The 21970-nt window shown below is 42.1% G+C and overlaps 2 protein-coding genes across 2 annotated transcripts; both read right to left on the reverse strand.

Moving 5' to 3' along the window:
• Positions 1–9070: 9070 nt before the first annotated feature.
• LOC311005891 (nuclear factor 7, brain-like) lies at positions 9071–12194 on the reverse strand (the record flags this gene model as incomplete). The annotated part of the gene is made up of 2 exons (XM_083998499.1): positions 9071–9102; positions 10808–12194. 2 exons carry the CDS (start codon positions 12192–12194, stop codon positions 9071–9073), a joined length of 1419 nt encoding a protein of 472 aa, XP_083854625.1.
• Positions 12195–17658: 5464 nt separating this feature from the next.
• On the reverse strand, positions 17659–19177 carry LOC311005892 (nuclear factor 7, ovary-like; the record flags this gene model as incomplete). The annotated part of the gene is made up of 2 exons (XM_083998500.1): positions 17659–18715; positions 19170–19177. The coding sequence occupies 2 exons, from the start codon at positions 19175–19177 to the stop codon at positions 17659–17661; spliced, it is 1065 nt and encodes a 354-aa protein (XP_083854626.1).
• Between the last annotated feature and the right edge of the window lie 2793 nt (positions 19178–21970).

Below are 21970 nucleotides of genomic sequence, written 5' to 3' on the forward strand. Positions count from 1 at the left end.
GTACTTGTACGTTTGATACTTGAGTATATTTTTTCACGAGATACTTTTGATACTTAAGTACATTTAATGTGAGCTACTTTACGACGAAGTAATTTTCTTATGGGTGACTTTTACTTTTACCAAAGTCATTTTCAGTTATGGTATTTCTACTTTTACTTAGTTTTTTTTTTTTCAAGTAGCCTACTTTATACACCTCTGATAGTTTTTCAGCAGCCATTTTGTTAGACCAGTCACTTTGTCCTTGTGTTCTTTTCTTTCCCTCAGTTAGAGGTAGTCAGGTCCTCTGTTTATTTGTTTATTTGTTTGTTCTTCATTCTTTGTGAATAAATCCACATAATTTGGTCTCTAGTTCTGTGTCTTTCTCTACACACACTGTAGCGGTCTTTGGTTCCCAAAGAAAGGAGGCGGAGAGTTCCATACGGGTGCATAAGTTTATTGCCTTGGTGTAGCACCGTGAAAACTATGTGGGACTATACAAAAAAAAAAACACAAGAAGAAAAAGTTAAACACATTACACTTCACATAGAATTTCCCCAACACAGATTCAAAAAGCACCCAACTTATCACTATAAAAAAAAGCAAACAAACAAAACTACATTTTATTAACCCATTACAATATTACTAAAACCTTATTTAAAGCAGAAGTAAGCGATCCGGTCGTTTTGGCTAATGCTGCGTTCCAGGCAGGCTTTTGAAACCGTAAATTACAGCTTCAAGTCACGACTTACGACTTTGTAGCGTTCCAGGCAACCCACTCGTGTTTCTCCGACCTGTTTTACCTGTGAAAGTCACTATAACGGCCACTCGTAACTTCTGACCCGTGAACTCGTACCAGATCGAACTGGTACGACTTCACAGGTCGGAAAAACACGAGTTACGTCTTGTCAGCCGATGAAGTTAGCAGCCCCCGCCCTCGTCATGGATCTATTGGTCCTTGTCCCTATGTCACCACATTCAGGCGCATTCCTTGGCTGCACACACAGAGAGGACTGCCCCTTTATGCCGTTCTCTCTCCTCATTGGATAAAGGTTGTAGGATACAAGGAACGTTTTCTCCTGGGCTCAGAGCAGAGCAGAGTGACTGACAGACCCGTGTTTCAGACCAAACACTCTATGTAAGTGATTGCTGTCGGAAGATACAACTATTTAAGAAGAAAATATCGCTTACTTCTGCTTTAAGGAATTAAAATATAATGTGAACAGCATCACCCCAAAACAAAAAATAAAACAAGACATCAAAAATAAAGTAATAGCCCAAAATTCAGATACACACCTTGTTCCACAAACCAAGGGAGCTAATACAGGATGGAAGGTGCCGTCTCTAATGTCTGTCTCCTAATAACAACAAAACAAGACCAAACTATGAGGGAACCCGCACCAACACAAAGATTACAAATAATTCTACAAAGAAAACTCACTCAAAGAGCCACGAACATGGTCCAAACAAAGCCAGCAGCACAAACGCTGCGCCAGCCAGGGAAGAACAAAGGGAGGATGATGGAGATGTGCACAGGTGAGCGCACACACCCACAGGAAGAGCTTACGGGTGACAGTGGCCTCCTCCTTTTTATACCCCGCTCCCTTGACAAGAAAACTGACCTCTAGATGGCAGTAATACACTGACCTTTACAGGCACTTGAGTGAGAAAAAAGGGGGAATCAGCAGACAAGACACAGGAAGGCTGAGATGGCAGCTCAAAACAATTTACTATCATTTACACACACACACACACACACACACACCTTTCTACAACCATGTACCCTTCTAATCCCTCAGGTTTGTAAATGCCACCCTCCAGCAAACCTTCAAGATAGAGCACCGGTCCCAGGGAGGTTACTTTCTTAGTTGCCCCTCTGTGTGGAATTCACTTCCTACCCACATAATAATAAAATAAATGATTTAATACACTATGTAAATGGTTGCCTCGAGGCATAATAAAATAATTTATTTAACAATAAATATGTTGATAGTTGTATTCCTTGTAATTCCTTGTAAAAGTTATTCAATGTTTACTCATTTTAAATGTGTCCCATTTATTCATTTTATTCAGTACTTTGTGTATATTAGACTAAGATGACGTTATTGTCATTGTACAACTGTACAACAAAATTCTGTTGGCACTTCTCAGCCTACTGAAACAGATACTGCACCACATAAAATCATCAACTTGTTCATCTTAGTTATCACAAGAGTGGAAAAGCCTTAGAAAAACTAAGGCAAAATTATTTAGTTTTGCTTCTGTTGAATTGGAGTTAGCCTAACTTACCTATATATTGCTTTAAAGTTAAGTTGTTTTGCAGTACTTCAACATTAATGTGATTTGTTGTAGGTATAGTAGATACATTACAGATACAGAAACACACCCAGATACACATGAATCTAATATTCACACATAATAATGTGGTCCTATTCAAAATAAATTGTCCCCATTTTGGCCTTGATACAGCTTAGCAGTGTAAGACACTTTAAGCAGCAATTTCAGCACCAGAACAGCTTCGGGGTGGAAAATATTGGCCTAAAATGGTCAGATTACTTTGGGTTTGGTATATCCATGTTCAGGGAAACAAATGGTTCCAATTAGTCCAAATACTGTGTATCTAACACACCTAGAGCACAAGTTGTGACAGAATAGTTTTTGAAGAATCTGCAGTTACTGCCTTTTTCCTTGGTATGGCGCCACATTTTTGGCAAGTAATATGAAGCAAGAATACAGTAACTGCAAAATAGGGGTAAAACATCAAATCAAATATGAAAATTAATATGTTCCTTCAGATCCCACATAAAACATGTGACCGCCTGGTGGAGGAATATGGGTTTTGCAAAAGCGCCCAAGAACTGACATCTCTGCATTGTTGGTGAATGAGCAGTGTGGTGTTTTCAACAATTTAAGGACATTTATAGATCACCCACGTTAATAGCATCATTGAGGATCCTTTACAGATAAACATTAACACATAGGCCAGTAAAAAAAAAAAAAAAAAGACAGTTGTCTACATTAATGTTTCAATCTGCATTTTGTAATAAACTAATTCTAAGTATAATCTGATATGACCGAGACACCTAAAAACAAAAACACGGCCGTTTTCATCAGTTTACAAGCAAGTGGGCAACACACATACATTGGAGTGAATGGGTTTTCTGGGCGCTTTTGCAATACCCATATCCTGCCACTAGGGGGCGCAAAACCCTTAAACCCTTAAACCCTTACCACGGGAGTTAATGGTGGTGTCCTTACTCTCTTTTATAGCGCTCTAGGTTCAGGTAGCTCTGAACCATTTTATAGATACGCTGCTATAGGCCTAGACTGCTCGGGGACACATCTGGTTACACAGAGCCCTCCTCTCCTCTCCTCTCCTCTCCTCTCCACTCCACTCCTCTCCCCTCCTCTCCATACATTTTAAAACTGTCATTTTCTGTTGTACTTTATAGTTTGGCCTTAGTGTCTCGCACTCTCCACCGGCCTGCATTGGTTCATTTACATACTATCTACACTGTACTGCGTCTGCATTGTATGTATTGGTTTTCGTTTTATCTATTTGTTGTTATTGTTTCTGTAGTGTTGTATGGATTCTGTTCTTTACATGTGTGACAGCTGACAGTCACTATGCCTCGAATTGAAACTTGATCATGTAAACCAGACAAAGTTTGCTGAATATAATCAATTATCAACTGATGGATTAGGCAGTGTTGTTTATTTTTATTTCTTCTCATCGATTTATTTTACACCGTTCCATAAACAGTGGCAACGATAAAAGCTAATCAAATATGAACATGAGAAAATGACTGAAGTAGTTTTACAGGTAAAAGGGTCGACAGCAAACATTCACAACACAGAAGAAGAAAAAGGGAAACAATCAGGGCCGGCTCTACGCAGGGGCAAGAGGGGGCAGCGTCTCCTCAAATAAATGTCTTGCCCCCTCAAATCCAAATTTTAGAAGTTGAGAAAGCACATTTTAATATACTCAAAAAATGTGTATATTACAAGTTGACAAAATGATCTGCAGTAGCACAAAAGTCCGCCGAAAAAGGGACACTGTTCTTTTCTAAAATGTTTTTTAGTATTCATAAGACTACCTTTCAGTTTTGTAAATCTTGACCATAGTAGAGTTGCAATGCATCTTCAGGTATATGCACCCCTAACCCCCCATATAAATGTGGCTCTTTGCATTACGACAGTAAAAAATTTGGGCTCTAAGACCCTGGTTGGCCCCCCGGCCCCTAGTTGGACAGGTCTGAAGGTAGAGGCCTGACAAAGTGCAATCTACTTCTCCAGGTTGGGGTTGGACACATAGCCAACAACCCAATTCAATGAAGTTAATATAAGCACAGAGGGAAAAAAAGTGCTGGAGCATGATGCCCCCTTCACATTTCTGACTGCCCCCTCATATATGCCGCCTAGAACCGGCCCTGGAAACAATAAACAATTTAGAAGCCAGAGAAATAAACGGGGACTGTAATGATGAGGCAGCAGGAGGACAGGTGCAGTTGAACAGGTTCAATTCTCTGGCTTGTCCCTTTAAGAAATCAACATTGTAAAAATGATCGTCCTCTTTATCTCCTAACTGCTCTGATCCACTGTCACCGACACCTTCGCTGGAAACAGCTTCACTGGCAGGTCATTATAATTGCCAATACATGGAAACACCGTCTCAGTGAAAGTGTGTGTGAAGGTGTGTATGTGTGTGTTAGTATCACGATCAGAGAACGACAGTTTTCCTCCGTTGAAGTCCAGATTCACTCTGATCCTCTGGAACTTCTTCTTCACTGGGAGATTAATGTTTGGAGCTGATGGTGAACGTGCTGAGTATGTACCTGCACTGAAACATATTCTCCATGATTCAGTCAGTATGTCGTCTCCCTTCCTCTCCACAGACTCTGGTAGCACGCCCAGTGACCACCATGTATTGTCTCCAACCTCCACATCCCAGCTGTGAGTCCCTGAGTTAAAACCCTCAGAGCCCAGGATAAAGCCATAAGAATCCATCCTCTCTGGGTTGTCAGGAAGCCTCTCTTTGTGTCGTCCTACTATCACACTGGCCCGATCTTCAGACAGGATGAGATATGCATCAGCAGTGTTTGGGTCCAGAACCACAGGACTGTAGGAGACCATGTCCTTCATCTTGTTCCAGATGTTGAAGGTCAGGTTGCCCAGGTGTTTGGCCTGGTCTATCAGAGCTCCTGGCTCCAGCTGTAGATTCTTGCGCAGCAGGCTGATCTGCTGTTCGAGCTGCTGGATTTTTTCCTCGTCAGCCTTGAAGTTGAGCATGAATGAGGCGTCTTCAGCTCTCAGCTCGTCCTCTGTGGCTGTGACTTTCTGTGAAAGAGCTTCTCCCTCTCTGCTCAGAGCCTCCACCTTCTCCTTCATCCTCTGACTCTTCTGCTTCTCTTCCTCCCACAGTGCAGCCATCCTGGCCCCCTCTTCCTCTTCTAGAAACTGGTGAAGCTTGTTAAACTGCTCCCTAATCTGCCTCGCTGTGTGTCGGGCCTGGACCTTATTGTGTTCTGCTGTTTGATTACAATCCATTTTAAAAGCCTGTAAGAACATCCTTAGAAGCTTAAAAGTTTCCTCACGGTGTCTCTTGGGATAAGAAGCAGCTTCACTGATGGGTCTGAATCTGTGGTTTTTGTGTGTTTCTGTATCTCTGCAGATGAGACACACTGGCTGCTGATGGTCCAGACAGAAGAGTTTTAGTTTCTCAGAGTGCAGACTGCAGAGAGGCTGCTCTCTCTCTAGTAAGAAGCTCTCACACAGGTTCTTCAACACCAGGTTACAAGGTGGTTGTTGTCTTGAAGACCTTGTCTTACAGACTGGACACAGTTGGTCTTGTTTCTCCTCCCACCATCTCTTCACACATTCTCTACAGAAGCTGTGGCCACAGGACAGAAGGACAGGATTTCTGAAGACCTCCTTACAAACTGGACAGCAGAGATCCTCCTCTAATCTGGAAGCCATTTATTCTGTGAGTGAAGCTGAAAAGACAGAAGACAGGAAATAGAGTCAGTCATGGCTCCCCTCCCTCCACTACGGTGGGTCACCTCTTACCTGGACAGGCCTGCATCTTCATGATAACTTATGCTGAACAGCTAAACCGGTTATGTTCCAGATTGAGATCGCCAGGTGTAAATGCTCCACCTCCTGACCAATCAATTACCTCTGAAAATGGCATCACCGTTATTCGGTGTGTGAATATTTGCTACATGAAGTGTCAAATGTAATAATAATAATAATAAAATAATGTGAGCATCTCTAAGTGAGATACATTTTATGTCAGTCCCGTGAAAAAGTATCTGCCCCCTTCCTGATGTCTTACTTTTTTGTGTATTTGTCACATTTAAAATTCGTTTTATGATCTTATTATTAAATATTTAACATTTAATTATAATCATAATTAGACAAAGTACAACTTGCTTTCACTACAGTAGATGGTGATCCAGTCATTGTAACACTTTAACTCTTTGCATAATGTTACTTTCATTAAAAGTGAATGATTGAAATAATAAATAGTAATTTTAAGTAGCATAATCTCATAACTGCATTTCTAACGTTCACAACAAAGCAAACCGTTTGAAAATCGGTCAAAAACTGAGTGAGTCCTGGTTATTTTTAGTAGACCATGCTCCAGTCCAGAGGGTTGAGGCTCTGAGGGAGGGAGCGGACTGAACCAAGATGGCGGCGTCGCAGCAGCGTCCAGTAAAGTCATCTAGTCTTCTACTATGGAAAACCAAACCCCAGACTTTAATCAAACTCACCTTCAGTGTGGAGTGTCGGCAGGTTGAAGCAGCAGTGTTGTAGCCGGACTCACTCACAGGAAGTTGTTAGTTTGGTCTCGTCTCCTCGTCAGTCTGCTGTGAATGAAGGGGAAGCAGCTGGGATGTTTTGTTTCCCGGGTTAATCCATGGTATGGGGGCGGAGCTTAAAGAGAGTAACGACACGCATTGGTCCAATGGAAGCGCCTCCTGATGGTGGAAGATGGGTACTGCAAGAGCACTGTAAAAGAGAGTAACGACACCACCATTAACTCCCGTGGTAAGGGTTTTGCGCCCCCTAGTGGCAGGATATGGGTGTTGCAAAAGCGCCCAGAAAACCCATTCACTCCAATGTAGTATGTGTGTTGCCCACTTGCTTGTAAATTGATGAAAACGGCCGTGCTTTTGTTTTTAGGTGTCTTAGGTGTCATATCAAATTATACTTATAATTTGTTTATTACAAAATGTAGATTGAAACATTAATGTAGACAACAGTTTTTTTTTGTATTTATGTTAATGTCCTTAAATTATTGAAAATACCACACTTGCTTATGCACCAACAATGCAGAGATGTCATTTCTTCGGCGCTTTTGCAGTATCCATATTCCTCCATCAGGAGGCGCTTCCATTGAACCAATGCGTGTCGTTACTCTCTTTTCCAGTGCTCTAGGTACCGCAACATTAATCGCCCCCTTGGGGACAAAAGATATTGATTGATTGATTGATTGATTGATTGCAAAAGCGCCCAAGAACTGACATCTCTGCATTGTTGGTGAATGAGCAAGTGTGGTATTTTCAATAATTTAAGGTTATTTATATATCACTCACGTTAATAGCATCATCGAGGATCCTTTACAGATAAACATTAACACATAGGCGAGTAAAAAAACAAAACAAAAAAAGTTGTCTACAAAGTTATAAAATCAAGGAGACACAGTTTGTAACATGTTGTAATGCCACAGTTTATTGTTTCTTTTGGATCCCAATTAGTCTTCATTGAAATGGAGACTATTCTTCCTGGGGTTCACATTAAATCAAACAGAGACAATTTAAACATTACAGCATTTTCACAAAAGAATTACATGAAGTCATTCAGCGTAGATGTATTAATATGATTATAGAAGAATTATAAGAAAAATTACATGAGGTCATTCAACACAAATGTATTTCATTAAGGAACACTCTCGTCATTGATTAAAACCATTTATTGCAACAAATGGAATACAGTTAGGCGCTGAAGGCTCCACTCCGGAAGCTCCCTGGATTGACAAGCGTATGCTATGTTGCTCCAAAGAGCGCAATAAATAACCCTCCGGAGTGGAATGAAAGCACTGAGAAGATATGGAGCGATTCTAGACTCTGAGGTAGGGCTGGACGATTATGGCAAAAATCATAATCACGATTATTTTGGTCAATATTGAAATCACGATTATTTACACGATTATGGGGAGGGGGGGATCAGGATTTATAGCTTGACAATGCCACATTATTACCTTAAATAAACAGTGCCAATGTGTGTTTAAGGTTTTTAAGTTTATAATTTTAAATATTTATTCAAAATGTATTTAAAACTTTTTTTTTTAAGTTTTATGATCCAGCAGCAGAAACTATACAGGGTGTTTAGCTTAACTTTTCTACATTTTTACCTTGAATAAACAGATTTAGAGTAATTGTCATGGTTTAACTTATTAAGAGGGAGAATGGAGGCTCTCTGCTTCCGTGTGTGTCGCTCTCTGGGATGAAATCCAACCTGGGAAGATCAGAGCCTCCGCCCCGCTGCGCTGTCCCAGCTCTCGTCACAAACGCACCCCATAACTTTTTTTTTTTTTTTTGACGCGCCCCATAAGTGATCTCTTGTTTATGACGATGATTAAACTACACAAATACACGTCGTCACATCGTATAACGTTATCCGCCGCTCTACAGATTGCTTTGTAAACATATGCACATGTAGCCTACGGGCCGGGGGAAGAGGAGGAGGAGGAGGAGGAGGAGGAGGGTTGTTGTTGTGCGACCGCTTTGAGGAGACGAGCGAGTGTTTTAAATTATTATTTCCCGTTCATTCGTCCTGAGCGGTGGCCGCTGCTCTCTCTTCACTGGCGCTGATTTTTAAACGCCGCCGTCAACACACGAGTGGACTCGTCCACAGCATTAACTGAGAGAGGAGTGCAGTGCAGGCGCGGGGGCGGAAGCGCACATGTGTGTTTTTCAGAATAAAACACCAATAGACAAAAAAATAATCGTTTTTCTTCGATTACAGTGTTTTTATGATCGTGAGAAGCCAAAATCGTAATCACGATCAAAATTCGATTAATCGTCCAGCCCTACTCTGAGGCTACGTTTATGCGGAAACAATCTGAACAGAAAACACAAAAGTGGCGTTGCGTTCTCACTTTTCATTCTGCGTTTAGACAAGCGTTTTTGGGGAGGAAATCCGCGTGCATACTGTGACGCAAAAGTCTGTGGATCAATGTTGTACGCACGCCAGGCAGCGAGGTGGCAGTGTGCCACATTATACACAACATTAACCTTAACCCCCCCCCCAGACTATCCATGGTGCTGAACTGGCTGACGTTGTTTACACTCTGCGTCTGTCTCAGGGACTGGGCAGACCTGTCCCACTTGCTTTCTCCCCCACTCCGTTATGGGAAGTCTCCCGTCCCACAGAGTAAAAGAAATAGGCCAACACATTTTTTTTTTCTTCGGAAAGGTGTGGGGTGGTTCTGTACGCCGGCAGACTTTTGCGTTTTCACCCTTTACACGGGGACGCAACGGCGGAGCGTTTTTAAGATTTCCACTCTGGAGGGTGGTTTCACCTTTTTGCGTTTTCAAGCCCCCAAAACGCCGTCGCCGTCTAAACGGAAGGCACATCCGCTAAAATATTTTTGCCGTTTTCATCCGTGAGCGTTGTCGTGTAAACAGGGCCTGAGACACTGAGAAAGTGGAGGCTGGGATGGCGGAGGCAAGCTTTGACAGCGGCAGCTTTGTGTGCAGCGGTGTAGAAGGGGAGATCAGTGTGACAGCCGAGATTGAAATAGGACGCCTATTGTGGGTGAATGAGTGTGATTGGATAGAGACTAATGGCGCTTTCCCACTAGCGCAGCACGGAACGGCCCGCTTTTTTTGCTTTTCCACTAGCCCTAGTACCTGGTACCAGGTACCATTTTTAGTACCTCCTCGGCCAAGCGAGCCGAAGCGATACTAAAATGTGACGTCAGCCGACTGCCTTCCACTGATTGGACAGAGCGTCCTCGCTGGAAGAATCGCGAGCGCTACGTCCGACATGAGAATCAAACCCAGAAATTTGTGCCGACCCCGCCCCCGCCGAGGAGGAACTAGAAGAACTCAGCTGTAGTGGAAAAGCACCTTTACCGAGCCGAGGCGAGCCGTGCCGTGCCGTGAAAGTGTAGTGGAAAAGCGCCATAATGGGCTGTCAGCTGGGGCTTGTAACTTCCGTGTCCTGCATGAATTTGTGCAAAGGTTCATTAATGATAATATAGAAGAATTATATGAAAAATTACATGAAGTCACTCAAAGTAAATGTATTAATATGATTATATAAGAGTTAGCCTACATGAAGCATTAAATGAAGTTATTCGACATAAATGTATTAAGATGATTATAGAAGAGTTATATGAAGCATTAAATGAAGTTATTCAACATAAATGTATTAAAATGATTATAAGGAGTTCAACATAACGAATCACAGCTTCCTTCAGTTTCACTGTAAAACTCGACATTCCAACAGTTGTGATTAAGTGAGACGTTTGAGGTCTGACAAAGAATCAGAACTCTGAACTTTTTATCAGCCATCATCAATAGTAATAATCATATCGATGGGTGATGTGACGGCGGCGCCCGTGGTGGTTGATGGCCTGCTCCATGGAGCTCCTGAAGGCCTGGTAGGAGGAGGTCGCTCTGAGGGAAGAGTCCCTCCTCCTACTCCATCGCTTCCTCCTCGGTCTGCCCGACTCTGAAGGAGGAGGAGGAGGAGGAAGAGGAGGAGAGGGGGAGAGGAAAAGGAAGAGGAGAGGGGGAGAGGAAGAGGGGGGAGGGCTGACAGTGTGACACTGAGACCTTCACTGGTAACAGCTTCACTGGGACTTTATCACCTGTGTTAATGTATGGAAACATCTTCTCAGTGAAAGTGTGTGTGAAGGTGTGTATGTGTGTGTTAGTATCAGGATCAGAGAACGACAGTTTTCCTCTGTTCAAGTCCAGATTCACTCTGATCCTCTGGAACTTCTTCTGCTTGGGGAGATAAATGTCTAAAGCTGGTGGTGAACATGCTCTGAAGTATCTACCTTCATAGAACAATATTTTCCATGATCCAGACCCTATCTTCTTCCCCTTCCTCAGCACAGACTCTGTTAACACACCCAGTAACCAGACTGTAATGTCTCCAACCTGGACATCCCAGCTGTGAGTCCCTGAGTTAAAACCCTCAGAGCCCAGGATAGAGGGGAACATATTACATCTCTCTGGATTGTCAGGAAGCTGCTGTTCATCTCCTAGTCTCACACTGGTCAGATCTTCAGACAGGATGAGTCTTGGATGAGCAGTGTTTGGGTCCAGAACCACAGGACTGTAGGAGACCATGTCCTTCATCTTGTTCCAGATGTTGAAGGTCAGGTTGCCCAGGTGTTTGGCCTGGTCTATCAGAGCTCCACGGTCCAGCCGTGGATCCTCCAGCAGGGGGCGCTGCTGGACTCTTTCCACTGCAGCCTTGTAGTTGAGCAGGAATGAGACATCTTCAGCTCTCAGCTCGTCCTCTGTGGCTGTGACTTTCTGTGAAAGAGCTGCTATCTCTCTGCTCAGAGCCTCCATCTTCTCCTTCATCCTCTGACTCTTCTGCTCCTCTTCCTCCCTCAGTGCAGCCATCCTGGCCTCCTCTTCCTCTTCTAGAAACTGGTGAAGCTTCTCAAACTGCTCCTTAATCTGCCTCTCTGTGTGTCGGGCCTGGACCTTAATGTGTTCTGCTGTTTGATCAAACTTCACTTGAACTTCTTCAAAACCCTTTAACTTCTTCTTCAAGGGCTTCAAAGTTTCCTCAAGTTCTTTCTTGAGTTGTGCAGCAGCTTCATCGATGGGTCTGATTCTATGGTTGTTGTGTGTTTGTGAATCTCTGCAGATGAGACACACTGGCTGCTGATGGTCCAGACAGAAGAGTTTGAGTTTCTCAGAGTGCAGACTGCAGAAAGGCTCTGAAGATCTCTGCTCTCTCTCTAGTAAGAAGCTCTCACACAGGTTCTTCAACACCAGGTTACAAGGTGGTTGTTGTCTTGAAGATCCCGTCTTACAAAGTGGACACAGTCGATCTTGTTTCTCTCTCCACCAGCTCTGCAGGCAGTCTTTACAGAAGCTGTGGCTGCAGGACAGAACAACAGGATCTCTGAAGACCTCCTTACAGACCGGACAGCAGAGATCCTCCTCTAATCTGGAAGCCATTTAGTCGGTGAGTGAAGCTGAAAACACAGCAGACAGGAAGTGGAGTCAGTCATCCCAAGCCACAACCACCAGATTCACGCACCAAGAGTGAGTTAGTTTGGGCGCCTCATGTTAGAGTGCAAAATAATAAAGCAAAGGTTCCACTTTCAATTACAGCCATACGTCGATCCCTATCAGGGTGGGAGATGAGGAGGAAGAGAGGGGAACAACCAGTCAACCAGCTAAGAAGAAACCAACTCTGGGTTCTCTCCTTAGCAGAGTCGCCCTCGCAGTCATCTCAACGCTAGAGCAACGCTCACATGCTGAAATGGCCATTTACGTGCAAGATGTAATTGCGGGCGATGAGCGGCCCCTTAGATGGTGGCAGGTGAATGAAAGCAGGTTCCCGTTACTTGCAAACATGGCATGGAAACATATGCGCATCCAGCAACTAGTAGCTATACCTTCCGAGCACATCTTCAGTCGAGCAGGTCAGGTTGTAACTCTGCACCGCAGTTGTCTGAAGCCCGAAAAAGTCAACATGCTGGTTTTCCTCGGAAAGTCTTCTGTGTTTATGTTTTTTAGAAACCTGCCTTGGGACTACGGCTGAAATTTAGCAGTTGTGCTAAGTCCGGCACATTTACTGATGCTTAATGCGTCAGTGTTGATGAATGTGCACTGTCCCAATTCAATAAAGAAATGAAATGAAATGAATAACATGTAACCAGCAATAAGAAACAAGGGAGTTTTTCTGTTGTGTTTTTTGTTTTAAAGGGACAACGAGGAGTTTCTGTTTGGTTATAAAAAAAAGTCTCTCATTAATGTGGATGAATCTACGCTACCCACACTTGTTAATGGGCCCTTTTTCGATAAATCTATGGTTTTGTCTCTATCGTTATTTTGTTATTATTAGCTGGGCGAGTCGACCAGCGTTTCTTTACTTTCGGTTTCGTGGCGAGTCATGGGAATAACGCCGCCGAATCACCGTTTATGGTGGGAACTACGATGGTATGTGATCGTCTTCCAACCTCTGACTTTAATTCTTGATGAATGAAAACATGAGTCTGTCTTGCGCCGGTCAAAGAATTTCACGGTGTGCGGAGGCTCATAAATGTAGTGTGAAAACACTTCGCTTTTCCAAAACTCCTCGTTGTCCCTTTAAAAGTTTATTGTAGGCCAGGCTGCGCTACAACAGTTTTATTTAAGTAGCCTAATGTAAAAGCACAAGCTATAAAAGCATGATACCTCCTTTGATGCTTTGCTGTTGTCCATTTATGTCAGGCAATCTATCACAATATGTTTGTTTTGTCAATTTGCACTGAGGCTAAAATATTTCGCCCATTGCCATTATCCCTATAGTCATAGCAGTAGGTTTGTTACCTTTAATCGTGGGTGCAAGCTATTTTTAGGAAGGCGGAACAGAGCCGTGAGCTGCTCAGAGCTACGCTATGGAGGCTCATTAAATTTCTTGGTTTCCCTCATCAAACTCATCAAATACACAATCCAACAACTCCACAACGCTCTGGTGGACAAGTTGTGAGCTGCACATTCACCACGCTATGAGATAATAATACAAGGTTACCACACAGAGTTGTTTTAGAGGCAAATACAGAGACTGCTTGCTGAAAAACTGCCCCCGACGGGAATGTGCAACAGTGATTTTGCATGAATTTACCTCTAAAGTCTATGGGGGGAACAAACTGCGCATGTGCAAACAGCCACATACACACCATATTGGCAGAAGAGGCAGAGCAGCTCTGTGCCTCTGCTCTGAAAACAACGAGACGGCGAGTGGCTTCTACAGCCGCTGCCTGGCCGGAGGTAATCTCAGTTGAGTCGCGTTTATTAGACTATGAAAATCACCAAATGCTGACACATTTAACCCTTTGGTAAAGGTATCTGAAATAACAAAAATGAAACCTTAGATTAACTAAATAATGTAATTATTCCTGACAGCCTAGGTGAGGCACTGCCTCACCTGCCGCCCCTGACTGCATGTCACTGCAGGGAGGACAGATGGTTTGAAAGGAGAAGGAAAAAGCCATCTATGTAAAAGTGGAAAAGTCATCCCTTAATAGGGGAGGGGATCTACGACACCACCTATCCCCCATTTACAATGCTGCTCTTTAATCTACACCCAGGAGTGTAAACAACTCCTTTCTTCTCTCCAGAGCAGAAACCATCATCAAGGACAATTCACACCCAGGTCATCATCTGTTTGAACTGTTGCCCTCTGGCAGGCGTTATAGGTCCACCAAATCCAGAACCACCAGATTTACAAACAGCTTTTTCCCAAATGTCATAACACACTTAAACAAATAGAGATGACAACCCCCCCAGCCACCCTCTCATTCATGAACATTCACTGTTGCACTTTGCATTTCTTGCACTTTCTGTATTGATGTTGTTGGTTTCATTTATTGTTTTATTGCTTTTACTATTTTACTATTTATTGATTGTATACCAAGTGGAGTAGCAACATAATTTCGTTGTACTGATGTATAATGACAATAAAGGTTTTCAATTCAAACTCAACCTCACATTCTCTCCACTAGAGGCCTCACATGACTCTAACAATTGTCAAGTGAAACTCTACTGAACACAAGTAGCCTACTGTACTTTTGTGAACACCCCCACAGAGGTTAAAAACATGGGTCTTACTCCACTGTTTGTCAGACTAGTGAGAACTAGTCAGACCGATGCGTTGCGAACTGATGAAGCCACTTGAATAAGAGGAAAAACGTCTTCCTAGACAAATACAAGTCCAGTTGTCTTCGATTCGATTTGTTGTCCAGAAATGACGATGACCAAGATGAATGAGGACATCTGGTTGAAGAGTTATCCAGTTTACAAAAACAAAAGAATGGGACTATCCAACAAGTAATCTATTGAGTTTATGTCTATGTATAAGCTAGTATAAACTCACTAGGCATTTGACAGGCAATTCTAACCTGAGCCAGTTGGTCCCAACTGTACGCGATCGATTGCCAAGCGAGCCAGGCCGGCGGGAAATGTCCCGGTGTCCTCTACTGACTTGACTGAAGTTTACTGTGACTCTGAGTCCAGGATTTAGTCAAACTCACCTTCAGTGTGTGGAGCGTCAGCAGGTCGAAGCAGCAGTGTTGTAGCTGGACTCACAAGCAGTTTGGTTGTCTCTTCTTCAGTCTGTGACTCTGTGAGTGAGGGGGAAGTCATGTGAGGTATCATGAGACACAAGATATATATACATATGTATATATGTATTGAGAAGGAGGAGATTGCCTTGCACAGCAAGCCTGATGAAGCCCACATGGGTGAAACGCGTTGCTGCTTGACTTTTTAACTAAATAAATAAGTGTTTATACGACCCATTTGTGTGCGGTGGAACTCCTTCCCTTTTTTTTTAATGTATATACGTACAGTATGTCTATGGTACAGAGGGGGCGGAGCTTCTAGTTGTTCTAGTTGTTCTTCTCTATCTAGCATAAAGTCCTCACTTCCAGGAGAGGAAGTATTGATGATGTGATATGATCCCTTTAAGAATAAAGTGTTGCATATACTGTAACCATAATTATTAATGCATTCATGTGGCACCCCCAGAGTGATTCATAACAAAGATCTAAGATACAAATAAAAACATGGCGTAACTTTATTTTGAAATTTGATTCATACTTTTGTTTTTTCACCAGTTACATAAAAGAGAGATGGAGGAGAAAGAGTGTGCTGAGTAAAACTACATTGACATCACAGCTGAAATGTTGACTCTCACCTGTTGATTATTGGCTATTGATGATCAGCTGTTGATTGAAGGACATTGTCTTATATCATTATCCCTCATCTCCTGTGTCCTTTTTTTGTATTTTCTCATGTCCTTTCTGCTTTGCTTTCTTGAAGTTAGAGGAAAGAAATGTGTAGTAAATGAATAGAAAATAGAAATAGAGCAAAGGGGGAAAGAAGAGGAAAAGGGTTAGCAAGACAACAGTGTAATATCTTTGTGTTATTTCAGGATGGGCTGACGGTAGAGTCAGGTTTATCTTGCTGTACTGAACATTTGTGGGAACATTACATGGTCATGGCAGCGTCACCTTCATTCTACCACTATTGCACTACTAGGACTTACTTGTATATTACATTTAGCTGAGCCTATGCTGCCACCTATTGGCACATCTCCAACATGACAGCAACAACATATCTTTCTATCATTGTCTTTCTATCTACTACAGAAAGACAATGGAGAAAGGAGTAAAACTTTACAGGAAGACAGGACTGATGTAAACACCGGGCTGTTTTTGTTTGACTGTGTCTTCTTTATTTAGTTTTATCTATCTGTTTAGACTTGTCTATGAGGACATATGCTACAATAAAGAAAGCAGCCTATAGAAGAAGTGTAGTTATGACTAAAAGTTAGAACTTCAAGGTCATTTAACTCTAAATTATTCACACAGTCAATTAGGTTAGTGGAATATACTTACACTGGATTATTAGCAGGCATGAAAATGAGTCAGGGGTGAAACGGGTGAGAAGGATACGAGGGTCCAGGGGCATGCTCCCCTGGAAGAAAATTTGTAATAGGCCTATTTCATATTTAAAAGCATCAATCTGGTGCATTTTGAGAAGAAAACCAAGCATTATTACAAGACAGTATGAATGTAATAAAGTGATACTTGGTCACATTATGCTATATAATGAGACTGACAACTTCTCTCATGAAATGCACTGCTGCAGAATGAAAAAAGCAAGCTCTTAAAGCAGAGTTCCCCAAATTTAGGCTAGGGCCCAAGTATGTCAAGTGTGCTAAACCGAGGGCCAAAAGGTTTTTTTTGCCAGTAAAAGTTGATTTTTGTACAGATAATGTTGCTGCTGCTGCTATTATTGTTGATAAAACTGAAGACAGGATGTAGTACATTCTATAAGTAATAATTCAGCATGCCTAAGAATATGCAAGCTTAAAAAACAGCCAGTGTCCTAACGTAGAGCACTGCACACCTTATTTCTCATGTTGCTCTTGTAGAGTGAATGTTTTTATTAAATTCAAGGCTCCCTTCAGGCGCCAATTTCACCAAAAAATTAGTGATTTCCATGGCTGTATTTTTTACCCACACAGTCATATCTGTTCATGTGTTTGAGACTTTATCACCTGAGGCAGATCAGAATATAAAGTTTGTTGAATATAATCGATACTCAGCTGATTAAATATGTTGTTCCTGATCGTTTTATTGGATCTCAATCAGTTTACATAGAGACAACAATCAACTCAATATCTATGAAAAATAAAGCAAATATGAAGTTGAGAAATAGAGTGAAATCATTTTACAGATGAAAAGGTCGACAATAAACAGTTAAGAAGAAGAAAGGGGAAATAAAACCCAATGTGAAGTCAAGAGAAATAAAGAGTGTTGGTAATAATGAGGCAGCAGGAGGACAGGTGCAGTTTAACAGGTTTAATTCTCTGACTTTTCTCTTTAAGAAATAAACTACATGATAAATATGATCATCCTCTTTATCTCTAACTGCTCTGCTCCACAGTCACTGACACCTTCACTGGTAACAGCTTCACTGGGACTTCATCTTCAAGACAGGCAATATATGGAAACATCTTCTCAGTGAAAGTGTGTGTGAAGGTGTGTATGTGTGTGTTAGTATCAGGATCAGAGAACGACAGTTTTCCTCCGTTGAAGTCCAGATTCACTCTGATCCTCTGGAGCTTCTTCTGCTCTGGGAGAACAATGTCTGGACCTGATGGTGAATGTTCTGAGTATTCACCTTCACTGAACTTTATCGTCCATTTTCCTGACTTGAAGTCCCATCCCTTCCTCTGCACAGACTCTGCTATCACACCCAGTTCCCACCCTGTATTGTCTCCAACCTCGACATCCCAGCTGTGAGTCCCCGAGTTGAAACCCTCAGAGCCCAGGACAGAGCAGAAATAACCAAACCTCTCTGGATTGTCAGGAAGCTGCTGTTTGTCTCCTCGTCTCACACTGGTCAGATCTTCAGACAGGATGAGTCTTGGATGAGCAGTGTTTGGGTCCAGAATCACAGGACTGTAGGAGACCATGTTCTTCATCTTGTTCCAGATGTTGAAGGTCAGGTTGCCCAGGTGTTTGGCCTGGTCTATCAGAGCTCCTGGCTCCAGCTGTAGATTCTTGCGCAGCAGGCTGATCTGCTGTTCGAGCTGCTGGATTTTTTCCTCGTCAGCCTTGTAGTTGAGCATGAATGAGACGTCTTCAGCTCTCAGCTCGTCCTCTGTGGCTCTGACTTTCTGTGAAAGAGCTTCTCCCTCTCTGCTCAGAGCCTCCATCTTCTCCTTCATCCTCTGACTCTTCTGCTCCTCTTCCTCCCTCAGTGCAGCCATCCTGGCCTCCTCTTCCTCTTCTAGAAACTGGTGAAGCTTCTTAAACTGCTCCTTAATCTGCCTCGCTGTGTGTCGGGCCTGGACATGAAGGTATTCTGCTGTTTGATCAAACTCCACTTGAAAACCCTTTAACTTCCTCCTTATGAACTCAAAAGTTCCCTCACGGATCTTCTTGAGTTGTGGAGCAGCTTCATCGATGGGTCTGAATCTGTGTTTTTTGTGTTTTTCTGAATCTCTGCAGATGAGACACACTAGCTGCCGATGGTCCAGACAGTAGAGTGTGAGTTTCTCAGAGTGCAGACTGCAGAGGGGCTCTGAAGATCTCTGCTCTCTCTCTAGTAAGAAGCTCTCACACAGGTTCTTCAACACCAGGTTACAAGGTGGTTGTTGTCTTGAAGACCTTGTCTTACAAACTGGACACGGTCGATCTTGTTTCTCCTTCCACCAGCTCTTCACACATTCTCTACAGAAGCTGTGGCCACAGGACAGAAGGACAGGATCTCTGAAGACCTCGGTACAGACCGCACAGCAGAGATCCTTCTCTAATCTGGAATCCATTTATTCTGTGAGTGAAGCTGAAAAGACAGAAGACAGGAAATAGAGTCAGTCATGGCTCCCCTCCCTCCACTACGGTGGGTCACCTCTTACCTGGACAGGCCTACATCTTCATGATAACTTATGCTGAACAGCTAAACCGGTTATGTTCCAGATTGAGATCGCCAGGTATAAATGCTCCACCTCCTGACCAATCAATTACCTCTGAAAATGGCATCACCGTTATTCGGTGTGTGAATATTTGCTACATAAGTGTCAAAAATAATAATAATAAAAAAATAATGTGAGCATCTCTAAGTGAGATATGTTTTATGTCAGTCCCGTGAAAAAGTATCTGCCCCCTTCCTGATGTCTTACTTTTTTGTGTATTTGTTACACCTAAAATTTGTTTTATGAACTTATCATTATTATTAAATATTTAATATTTAATTAGACAAAGTACAACTCGCTTTCACTCTGGCTACAGTAAATGGTGATCCAGTCATTTTAACACTTTAACTATTTGCATAATGTTACTTTCATTGAAAAGTTAATGATTGGAATAATAAATAGTAATTTTAAGTAGCATAATCTCATAACTGCATTTCTAACGCTCACAACAAAGCAAACCGTTTGAAAATCGGTGAAAAATTGAGTGAGTCCTGGTTATTTTTAGTAGACCATGCTCCAGAGGGTTGAGGCTCTGAGGGAGGGAGCGGACTGAACCAAGATGGCGGCCGTGTGGAGACGCCGCGTCGCAGCAGCGTCCAGTAAAGTCTACTCTTCCTCCAATAAAAAAAAAAGAAACCCAGACTTTAATCAAACTCACCTTCAGTGTGGAGTGTCGGCAGGTTGAAGCAGCAGTGTTGTAGCCGGACTCACTCACAGGAAGTTGTTAGTTTGGTCTGAAGCTGAAACTCCTCTCCTCGTCAGTCTGCTGTGAATGAAGGGGAAGCAGCAGGGATGTTTTCCCGGGTAAGGGGGCGGAGCTTAGAGAGTAACGACACGCATTGGTCCAATGGAAGCGCCTCCTGATGGCAGAATATGGGTACTGCAATATCGCCCCCCTTGGGGACAAATAAAAATATTGATTGATTGCTTGATTGATTGCAAAAGCGCCCAGAACTGACATCTCTGCATTGTTGGTGAATGAGCAAGTGCGGTATTTCCCAATAATTTAAGGACATTTCTAGATCACCCACGTTAATAGCATCATCATGGACACCTTACAGATAAACATCAACACATAGGCTAGTAAAAAAAAAAACAGTTTTCTACATGAATGTTTCAATCACCATTTTATAATAAAAAAAATAATAAGTGTAATTTGATAACACCAAGACACCTAAAAACAAAAACACGGCCGTTGTCTTCAATTTACAAGCAAGTGGGCAACACACATTAAAGCAGAAGTAAGCAATCCGGTCGTTTTGGCTAACTTCTTGTCAGCCGATGAACTTATGGTTATGAATATGAGCTTTAGCTAAAAGTAATATTACTTTATTTAATATTATTTATATAATATTGATGTAATTGGGGGGTTGTAATGGGACGTACCAGATGTTCTACGTCTGAAGCCTCACTGGTTCAGTAAGTGGTTCGAGTGGTTTAAGAACATTGAATAACATCCCCACAAAATTTCCGTTACTGTTTGTGTTGGGGTTTTCCAATTTCCAAGCACCGTGGAAAAAAATATTGTTTCTTACGTAATAAAAATGAATAAAGACATAATCATTCTTTTGAAAACAATGCAACAGTTTTGAATAAATATCTCATGAGGACTAGTCAGACCGATATGCTGCAAACTGAAGAAGCCCCTTAGATCAGAGGCGGAACGTCCTCCTAGACAAGTAAAAGTGCAGTCGCCTTCGATTTACTCTGTTGCCAAGAGCCAAACCCAAAGTTATAAAATCAAGAAGACACAAATGTGATGATATCACCATTTATTTTTTCTTGTTTCTTTTGGATCACATTAGTCTTCATTGAAATGAAGACCACTGGGGTCCATATTAAATCAAACAGATAATTAAAACATTATAGCATTTTCAAAATCACAGCAAGAATACAGACTTGTTTGATAAAAGATGGCCATTATTAATACAAGCAATGCCAAAGCTCTAATCACCTCCACCATTTTCTTCTTCTTTGGAGCGTTGTTTTTCTCACTTGTAAAGTTTCCGTACTTTGTATTGTTGTTTTTCCCACTTGTAAAGTTTCCGTACTTCGGGGCTGATGGAATGGAGATGAGAATTGGGTTGTTGGAAATATGACGTACAAGTACAAGAATATGGACTGATATTTACAAAGATATATTCAACAGGAAGAAAGGAAAAAAAAGGAAAGACTTTTAAAGAATTTCAAACAAGTATAACTGTAATATACATCTCCTCTGTGTTTGTTAAGTTTGTGTTTGTATATAGGCTGTGTCAAATAAAAAAATAAGTAAAAAAAAAACGTTATGGCATTTTCAGAGAAGAATTACATGAAGTCATTCAACGTAAATGTATTAATATGATAATAGAAGAATTACATGAAGTCACGCAAAGTAAATGTCTTAATGTTATTAGAGAAGAGTTACATGAAGTATTAAATTAAGTTATTCATGATTATAGAGAGTTCAACATAACTTAATGACCAATCACAGATCCTTCAGTTTCACTGTAAAACTCGACATTCCAACAGTTGTGATTAAGTGAGATAATAATCATATTGATGAGTGATGTGATGGCGCCTCCTCCTGCTCTAACTCTCCATGGAGAGGAGGTGCACGTGGTGGTTAATGGCCTGAGGGAAGAGCCCCTCCTCCCTTCAGTCTCCTCCCTCCTCCTCAGCCAAACTCCTCTTCTCCTGGAGGGGAGGAGCTGAGGAGGTGCAGGAAGGAGATGGAGGGAGGAGGTTGGAGGGGAGGAGGAGGACAGGAGGAGGAAGA

Source organism: Trachurus trachurus, assembly GCF_905171665.1.
Source record: "Trachurus trachurus genome assembly, chromosome: 22".
Lineage (NCBI taxonomy): Eukaryota > Metazoa > Chordata > Actinopteri > Carangiformes > Carangidae > Trachurus > Trachurus trachurus.